This window comes from Bidens hawaiensis, unplaced genomic scaffold (assembly GCF_021521415.1).
Source record: "Bidens hawaiensis isolate Kalapana, Puna unplaced genomic scaffold, B.hawaiensis_p1.1 tig00011896_1, whole genome shotgun sequence".
Taxonomy (NCBI): domain Eukaryota; kingdom Viridiplantae; phylum Streptophyta; class Magnoliopsida; order Asterales; family Asteraceae; genus Bidens; species Bidens hawaiensis.
The window spans coordinates 201,878-211,887 of record NW_027491952.1 but is presented as its reverse complement, the minus strand read 5'-3'; the positions used below and the strand labels follow the sequence as shown (position 1 = coordinate 211,887).

The following is a 10,010-nucleotide window of genomic DNA, read 5'->3' as shown; positions in this document are numbered from 1 at the left end:
GCCCGTAGTTGGTGGAAAAGGAATAGTATAAAGCCGGCCATGTCACTATCAGCCGCTGCCTACCCACCAACTCCCATCGTGGCACGTACATAGCCCGTAGTTGGTGGAAAAGGAATATTATACAGCTGGCCGTACCTGCTTGGAAACCTACCTTCGGCTATAAATACTCCAACACCTTGGAACGGTATCATCATCTTATCTTCTCTAGCTATTTCTCTTAATATACACTTATATTCAGAGCAATCTAGCCTGATTCTCACGCCGGAGGGTGGTCACAAGGAGGAACCCCCCCTTTCTCAGTGACGAGCTCACGGTGTCTGTTTTGCAGGTCAAGAAGAATAACCATCTTTGCCGGACCTAGCCCTCGTGGGAAACATTTACTTAACCCTAAGATTATCCGTAATCTGCCGGGGTCATTTAGTGTTTCTTCACACACACATACATATATATGTATATATAATGAGGCAATAAACCACAGTAAGACGTTATAGAGAGTGGCTTCGTAGCCCGTTTCTTACATGATGATGACGAGCCTTACCGTTCCAGATTGATGTGCCTACGTGTCGCATTCCTATTGGACCATTACGTTTCCCAAATTTTCACATAATGACACATTTCACACGCGGCACTCGGTATCCGCCCACTAACTTTTACAGTGCCACGTCACATGGATAAAACCAGTAAAGCCCCACTTCATTTTAAAACCCGCGTGGGCCCCATTCAGTTTTCCTTCACCGACTCACACACCAAGAGACGATAAGAACCGGCATTGCTTTCATTATTATTATTATTATTATGTTAAGCAACACCTGCCTTCTCTTACCCGCCACGTTTATATTATTATCTGCTCTCTCTCTCTAAAACCATACACTCTCATTTCATTCTCTCTCTCTCTCAAATCAAAATCAATCGACTAAAACAATAATCCGATTTTTTAGGGTTTCGTTATCGATTTGGATCTGCTGGTTGATTGATTGGCTGGTTGGTTGTTTGTTATACTAATACTACTACCATTACTCATAGCCACCATTTCAATCTAATTTAATTTAAACATATCATACATCATGCAACGGCTCGTTGACAACTTCCTTGCTGTCACCAAAGAGTTAGTTTCTTCTTTTTCTCTCTCATTCGACTGAATTCGATACTATTTGTCAATCGATTATTATGATTTATGATTCTGTATGTATGATCGTTTGCTGTGTGGTCGATTGATCGCTCTAATTTGACGAATTTGGTGGATTTAGGGTTTGATTCGTTACGAGAATGAATTAGGTGTTTATGACGTTTAATTGGATGATGTAGATGTGAATTGATTCTTTTGATTGAAGGTTAATTTTGTAATTTATGTTAGGGTTTAGTGTCAATTACGTTTGAACATCCAGATTGTGCTTTAGTGGATAATGCAGAACTTGTTCTTCTATAGATGCTTTAATTTATTATTATTTTCATGGAGAATTTTACAAATTAATTTTTTAAGGTTTTTTTTTAATTGGAAAGATTTCTCATTAAACTCAAAATGATTACAAATTTACAATTAATTTTAGAGTTGTGATTGAAATAATATATGCCCTAAAAGTTTTATCTTAAAGTTGTAAAGAGGGAATAATTTGTCATGTTGATGTGAAATAATGCTATGTTGGTCACTTGTCTTTGTCTTAAAAGATCTGTTGTGATATGCAGGTCTGTGAAGACGATTACTTATGAGTGGTTAAATATCATTTTGAGGCTAATAAATGGAGTATCGGCAATGTTGTTGGCTATAATGCCTGGCAAGACTAATATGCTTGAAGGTATTCATGGTTGGGAGCTCAGACCGTCTTTTCGTGGACCCCGGCTTCCTCGTTGGATGGAGAAGTAAGCAATTTCTTATTCTGCCTTAACATGTGTTTTCTGTATCAGGATATAATCTAGAAATTTGGTGAAAATGAGGCAGCATTTTGTTTCTGTTTGGTGTTTTGTCGATTCGTTTTCTTAATTTAGTAAATTGGAAAATTTACTTGTCACTAGTGAGCAGCGTACCATATATTTTCACATATAGTGTCATTTTCACTTGTTTTGTATACTTTTTTCTATAATCGGGTTTTATGATATTTGAAACAAGTTGTGCTTCAATGTATTACCTTTTCTAAGAACATTCCGTTGTATATAGTCGAGACTTGTGATACTTGTTGTTTTGCCTGACATTGTTAGATGCTATCACGGTACAACCAGTTAATAGTTGAAACATGAGATACTTGTTTTGCCTAACAATGTTAAATACTATCAGGGTATAACCTATTTTTATACGCACATTAATGCGCATTTACAAAAGTTATTGCTTTCTTAAACTGTCATACTTACTTTTTTCATTGCAAATAAGCCATCCTTAAAAGAATGCAGGAGAAAGTAACACACATTTTGCAAGTATGATAAAAATCTAAGTTGTCAAGTTTAACAAGAAAATAAGGGTATGATTACAGTTCTAAGTTGATTCAATAATGATTTATTCTTCCAAGCTATCATTTTGTGTTAGATTACTCATTTATAATTTTTTCAAAATAAACTTCTATAGTTGCAGAACAACTTGCCTCTTTTAGGTTTATAAAATGCACACATTTCAAATACTATTGCATGATATATCTAGTTTTACACATCATGTTCCTTATTGACATGCCATCCATTTTTTATACTTTTTGGCAGCGGGGTTTCTTCCTTTAACCAGTTTGTTCATGAACTCTCAATGGACTCTGACTCAGCATCAAGTGCAGATTATTCATCTGCAGAAGATGTAGATGATGATTATGATGATGGCGACATTGCTCCTGCATCTCCATCATCACAAAGTTGTATATTCTCTAGGGCTAGCAGCTTTACAAAGCGTCGCAAGAATGGGACCCACTTGATTTATTCCATATGTGTGTGGCTTCTGCTTCCTTCAAGACTAATACTTGGGATACCGTTTTATTTGTATAGTGTATTCTTTAGTGGAGGCTTAAAGGGGGCCACTAGTTCCCCAGGAAGATTCCAGACCTCACATGTCCATGCTGGCAGGAGAGCATTAGATCATGTTGTTCAACGGGCTACTGACAGAAGACGTGGAGTTATAGAGGTACACCTGTACACGATATAATTTTGATACATTCATAAGTAAATGTGTTGAAATTACTAACACTAGAATATTTTAAATTATGTAATTTCAGGATCTGCATCTTGGAATGGAAATTTGTATTGAAACCATATTTGATGGTATTCACAAGATAACAGCTTGTTTTCTCTCTCCATTGGAATCTATCAGGGCGTTATTGAGGTGGTCTTCGTCTGATGATTCCAGTGCCTATGTGGCAACCGCCACTCTGGCAGATGACGACCCTACCCCAACAGAAAGGATTACTAGATTGAACAATACTTTAAATACAGATGCTCGAACATGCCAAGACGTCATTACAGAGCTCGGGTAAGTTTTAATTTTTTGTTTTTAATCTTTTTGATGGAAAAAATGAAAGGTTTTGTGGTGTGATACATGAGGATCTTATGTTGTGTGACTAGAAGCATTATTTGTAACAACTAAAAACATCACTTTTTTACTTTTTAGGTACCCATATGAAGCTATCAAAGTGGTGACGGATGATGGATATGTTCTTCTTTTGGAACGGATCCCGAGGTGAATTAATTCTTCTATTGACATTTTAAATTTACTTATTTTTGCATTGAGGTTTGCACTTTGCACTGAAGTTTATGTTGGCTAATGACTTTCTTTCCTTTTAGACGTGATGCTAGGAAGGCAGTTTATCTTCAACATGGGGTCTTTGATTCATCTATGGGGTAAGTACTAAGTAGTATATTTTTAATACTTCTTGTGTGACATCAGCCCTTCTTATCAGAGTCATCTATAAAATAAATACTCCATATATGTGGTTGATGTTGACTTATTTTCTCTGCAGATGGGTGTCCAATGGAGTTGTTGGCTCTCCCGCGTTTGCGGCTTTTGACCAAGGTTTGCAGTTTATTCTTTGACCAGCATGCACATTTATTTTAAACAAGTTAATATTGCAATCTCTTTTCCTCTTGCAGGATATGATGTGTTCCTGGGCAATTTCCGTGGTCTAGTTTCAAGAGAACATGTTAACAAAAACATATCTTCACGAGAGTAAGTTTATTTTGGCTCGTTGATAAATTTAACCTGTTTATACAAGTATTTCATATATCTGATACCTGTGGGTCTCATGATAACAGATACTGGCGTTACTCGATCAATGAAAATGGGATCGAGGATATACCAGCAATGATAGAAAAGATTCACCAAGTGAAAACTTCAGAACTAAAAGAGATTTCAGAACGCGATACTACTGAAGAAACAAACACCACCGAGCAACCTTATAAATTATGTGCCATTTGTCACAGCTTAGGTGGAGCTGCAATCCTCATGTACATCATAACCCGCCGAATTGAACAAAAACCTCACCACCTATCAAGAATAATCCTTTTGTCACCAGCTGGCTTCCATTACGACTCACCTTTTATATTCACAGTAGTTGAATACTTCCTCCTTTGGTTCGCCCCCGTTTTACAACCTCTCGTCCCAGGTTTCTACATACCCACAAGGTTCTTCCGCATGTTAGTTAACAAATTAGCCCGGGATTTCCATAACTACCCTGCAGTTGGTGGTGTGGTTCAAACGCTAATGGGCTACTTATTAGGCGGCGACAGCTCCAACTGGGTTGGGGTATTGGGCTTACCACATTACAACATGAATGACATGCCCGGTGTTTCATTTGGTATCGCGCTCCATTTAGCTCAAATGAAACGCGCACGGAGGTTCAGGATGTTTGACTATGGGAGTCCTTCGGCTAACATGCGAGTCTACGGTGTACCCGAGCCGTTGGATTTGGGGGAATATTATGGGCTGATTGATGTTCCGGTCGATCTTGTTGCAGGGAGGAAAGACCGGGTGATTCGTCCCTCAATGGTGAGGAAACATTATAGACTAATGAAAGATGCGGGTGTCGAAGCGTCTTATAACGAGTTTGAATATGCTCATTTGGATTTTACATTCTCACACCGTGAAGAACTTATGGGTTACGTGATGTCGCAATTGCGACTTGTGGCGCCTAGTACAAAGTCGAAGTTGAGATTGAAGAAGAAAGATGGAGAGGTGGTTGGTAAACAAGAGACCACCAGTTCTTGATCATGTTTGTTTCATTAGTGTTGTGTTGTATGAGACATTAGATCGGTATTTGTATATATGTCATGTCGGGTTTTCGGTTACCCTTTTTAGTAGAGAGGCTGGGTTTGTTAGATGTGAATTTTATAGTTCTATATCAAGTAATGTCCTATAGTTTGAGGACAAGCCCGTGATATTGTATGCTAGTGCCAAAATATATCACCGGTTTGATATTGTTTGTATGCTCTCTTATGTACCTTCTAAGAGCTCTTAAAAACCTAAATTTAACCTTCTACGCTATTTTTTTTAATCTTTAAACCTAATGGATTAATCTTGATGTATGAACTCGTTTATCAAAGAGTCATGTTTAGTTTTGATTATAAAACGTTTCGTGATGAGGTTGCTTCATGTGTGGGATTATTATAGTTCTATGCTGCGTTAGGTGCTAATCGGACGGTTGGGTAAGCACTAGCGATTGATCGAATTTGAATTTATATGTGAATTTTTCAAATTTAAGTTTTGACCGATTTTGACCAAATAACAATTAATCGACAACTAGTCGGTGGGAGTGACCGACTAACACTTTAGTCTGAGATTAATCAACGCCTAATCGAGATTTTTACAACCATAAACCATATAGTAATTAAGTTAACCACGTCTAATAGATAATAATCAAGTCAACCTGATTCCGTTAAATTAGACGGAAAGATAACCCCCAAATTAACACCTCCACTTCATTCGTGTAAGCGCGCCAATAAATAATAATAATAATAATAATATAAAGCTTCACGCGTTCGAAAATCCAAATCAAAGAAGTAAAAAAATGGACGATTCAGGTGCAATTCTCGGCCAATTATCAGCACTGAAGGATATGCTTGATCAGGTTTGGTGTGTTTTATTATCTGTTGTGGAATTGATTTTTATTAGGTTTTTTGCTGAAGTAATTGCTGATTTTGATCTATTCAGGTGAATGAAGAAATAGAGGCGAATTACCAAATCACTCGAAATATCGAATCGGAGATCGTTAAGTGTTCCGAGTTCGAGAGAGCTTTGGCGGTTAGAGAGTCGGAGCTGATGAAGACTATGTACGTTCTTCAGTTTGAAATTAAAGGACTAACGGCTATGGACGGTAATGAGATGTTCGGTTAAATTTCGTTGTAATTCGTTCGAATTTATATGTTTCAGTTTTCTAGTTAAGATCTGTAATATAAGTTGATTTATTTCTGATTTGGATAAACACTTGCAACAAACAAAATGTAACCTAGGTAAGGCTGTAAACGAACCGAACCACAAGGCATTGTTTATGTTCATTCGTTTAGTTTTTATCGCATATGTGAACGGTTAACGAACGCCTGACTGAATGAAATTTCTTGTTCGTGTTTGTTCATTAAGGAAATGAATTTGCTCGTGAATGGTTCACGAACACAAATGAACTGAACAATGTTTTATTTGATTTGGCTAATTGTGATGGTCAGTGTTAGTGGTTTGGTTCGGCTACCGAGTTTGTGTTGGTGTTTATTTTAATATTCATATTCATGTGCTAATTTAAATATAAATTAATCACGTAATACTCATAATATATTTTTGTTTTATATTTAATAATCCTGCTTAAATCTATATGATAAGATTCGAGAAGTCATTAAAAAATATTAAAAACCTTTAACGAACAAAAATAAACAAACAAACATTAACGAACATAAATGGATGTAAATGAACACATTATCTAATGTTCACGAATGCGGCCTCATTCGTGTTTGTTCATTTATCAAACGAACAAACATTCGGTTCGTTTACATCCCTAAACCTAGATCTAGAAGCGTTAAGATGTGTTCTGCTGTTATATATTGCATATTTGAATAATGATGTTATAGAGAATATATTAGTTAAGGTTCATCGTTATATCTGTACCATAGTTAGAAGATATAATTTAATGTTTTGTGGGCAAAAGTGAAATTGCACTAATTTTGACGACATTTTACTAATCTCGTGAAAATAACGTTAAAAGTGGCGGAAGGTTAATCAGGTATCATGTGGTGGCGTTGATAGCCGAAAGACAAGGGTGCATGCACCAATCGGCGGTGTCCCGATGGTTGAGTGTTATGTGCCTTCTGTCCAAGGCTTGATACAAAACTACTATCGAGCCGGGGGTCTCACCGGAAGCAGCCTCTCTATTCTTACAGGGTAGAGGTAAGGCTGTCTACATCTTACCCTCCTCAGACCCTACCATAGCTTTGCTATTGGTGGGATATACTGAGTACGATGATGATGATGATGATGTATTACTTATAAGTAGCTGATGTATCTGATATAAGATGAATCAAGAACGAGAAGGGAAAGCTTACAGAAGGAGTTGTCTAGCATGAAAACGAAGCAAGATGAAATACTTGAAAGAATGAACAAAAAGAGGTGTTTACTGAGTTCATATAGGATATTCAGTCGGTAACAAACATTATAATCTTTTTTAATTTTCTTTATTTCTTTCACACAGAGAAGCTTTCACTACAATGTGTTTAGTTTTTCAAAAGGAAATTGGTGAGGAAGCACAAGGTAAACTCGGGAAGTTGTTGGCAGAGAAAGAGTACCTCGAAAATGAAGTTCATCATCTAAAGAGGAAAATTAGTTCATTGGAAAATTCAATGTCAGAGTTTGCTCAAGAGATTCTTGAAGGTCTCGATACCAATAATTCAGGTAATATTATCTTTGTGACCTCAAAGTTCGAATATCTAAATGAAGTAGTAAACATGTTCTGCTCATCGTAACAGTAGACTTTTGATAACTTTGATGTTTCGTTTTTGTAAATTTCAGAATTGGTTATTGAGATAGAGCGCTGTAATTCTGAGAACGGGAGATTGGTTAAAGATATTAATGAACTGAAGGCGACATTGCTTGCAGCAATGTCACCATGACAGTCGTACAAGGTAATATTAGCATCATTTACTAGTCCTACAGATGTTTTTCTGGGTGCGTCTTGACCGTTAAAAAGCATATAGAAAGGAAATATGATAATTGACACTTACAGTCTTACAGAATACATTCACTCTCAAAATTTCAGAAACTAGCTATACAAACATTGTCTTGCATATCGGTTGATATGTTATTGCTAATGAGTTTATTTATGCATAAAATAACTTTTTTGTACTTGAAATTTATTTCTGCTTGCAACACTTTCTTCAATGAATGCTAAATGTAGAACTTAGAAAAAAGCCAGTGTCAAAGGTGACTTTCTGATTTATGCCAGATCTAAAACAACAAAAGAAACCATTTTTCGGATTTTACTACTAAACCCGATAATATTAATCATCTCATGTTACGTAATCAGGAGATCACCCACAGTGTGTTAAAAAGCTTTCATCCTCTTAAAATGGTTTATTAAAAAAACATTAGATCATGATTTTAATTATATATTTGTAATCATATATAGTAAATTATTTATATACTAAATTCAAGAAAATAGACAAAAAGTTTTGTTGGGTCAATCCGACCCGTTTTAACCCAATCTACCCTTCTGTCACCAATCCTCACTACAAAATACATATTGGTTGCACGGTTGCACCTTGATTATCATTTTGTGAGTGATCAAACATTAAGTGTTAGTATATTAGGCATTAGTATAATACCCTATGTTGCACGGGAACTGGTACGGGAACGGGAAACGGGCACGGGTACGGGAACGGGAAACGGCAAAACCCAAAAAATCAAGAAACGGGTACGGCACGGGTACGACAATAAATACATATAATATATATATATATATATATATATATATATATATATATATATGCATAGGTAATTAATTACTAGTAACAAATAAATAAATTATATATTTATTTATTTATTAAATAAATAAATATATAATTTTTATTTATATATAATGTCATTTAAACATTTTATGTATAAATTTATAAATTGAGGACCAAATGTAAGCTAGTCTAGATAGTGAGGGTTAAATGTTAAAATGCATAACCTAATTTAATACTGTTTATGTAAATATTAACAAAGTTTAGGGACTAAATGCAAACAATTGAAATATCCAGGGGGTTTATTGTTTAAGCCTAAACCTAATTTAATAAACAGCCTTCTTCTTCTTCTTCTTCCTCCTCCTCCTCCATCTTCTTCCGTTTTCCGGCGCCGGAATACTGTATGTGGCGCCGGAATTCATCGGATACGGTCTGGAAACAACATTTAACTTCCGGAAGCGTTTAATAATGGTCCTCGAAGTTCCAGAAACGTTTCGAATAAGATTCGAATCTTGGAATCGGTCAACGACCGTCCCAACATCCCGGAGACGGTAAAGAAATGTTTCTAGCCGTCCCCGACCGCGTTTCCGTCCCCGGCGAGTTTCCGGGACGGGGTACGGCACCCGGGTGGCGTTTCCGTGCAACATAGATAATACCTCATCTGCTTCGAACGGTGGAAAATGTTGTATGTTGTCTACCATGTACCAACAGACCATAGACTCAAATATAGTTCATAAATCTTAACATTACAATCTATAAATTCTTAACAGTTACATATGTTTTTATATTTGTTAAATCTTTATATTAGCATGTCACATGGATAAATGTCAATATTGAAAGGAAATGTTGTCAAACCTTATAATTGTCCAAAGGGAAAATTCCCAAAATGACCCATTTATAGAATGTGTTTCCAAGTTTACCCCCTAATTTAAGTTTCCAACTTTGTCCCTTTGGTATCTCGTCGCCGACGACATGATAGCGAACACCGACGATGCGTTACCGAAACAAATAGGATAACGACACGTGGCCGGAATAGGTCGTCGACGATGTGTTCTTCGGCCCATTTAATCACAGACGTTGTGTTCTTGTTAACGACGTCATCGACGGGCTGCCATACCTGACACCCGTGT

General features: G+C 36.5%; 2 protein-coding genes across 4 annotated transcripts; both read left to right on the top strand.

Annotated features, from left to right (window-relative positions):
• Positions 1–916: 916 nt before the first annotated feature.
• LOC143539471 (uncharacterized) lies at positions 917–5,307 on the top strand. Its single transcript, XM_077032783.1, has 9 exons — positions 917–1,105; positions 1,684–1,857; positions 2,683–3,091; positions 3,183–3,436; positions 3,575–3,643; positions 3,748–3,804; positions 3,924–3,976; positions 4,054–4,129; positions 4,216–5,307. Exons 1-9 carry the CDS (start codon positions 1,065–1,067, stop codon positions 5,165–5,167), a joined length of 2,085 nt encoding a protein of 694 aa, XP_076888898.1. The 5' UTR covers positions 917–1,064; the 3' UTR covers positions 5,168–5,307.
• Positions 5,308–5,744: 437 nt separating this feature from the next.
• On the top strand, positions 5,745–8,191 carry LOC143539450 (uncharacterized). Of its 3 annotated transcripts, none has more exons than XM_077032766.1 (5): positions 5,745–6,026; positions 6,110–6,272; positions 7,456–7,551; positions 7,634–7,831; positions 7,949–8,188. In XM_077032766.1, coding segments are annotated over exons 1-4 (321 nt in total). In that variant the 5' UTR covers positions 5,745–5,966; the 3' UTR covers positions 7,636–7,831; positions 7,949–8,188. The 3 variants fall into 3 exon arrangements, with proteins under 3 accessions (XP_076888881.1, XP_076888882.1, XP_076888883.1); XM_077032767.1 differs by having other exon boundaries at positions 7,949–8,181; XM_077032768.1 differs by lacking the exon at positions 7,456–7,551 and having other exon boundaries at positions 7,632–7,831; positions 7,949–8,191.
• Positions 8,192–10,010: the final 1,819 nt, after the last annotated feature.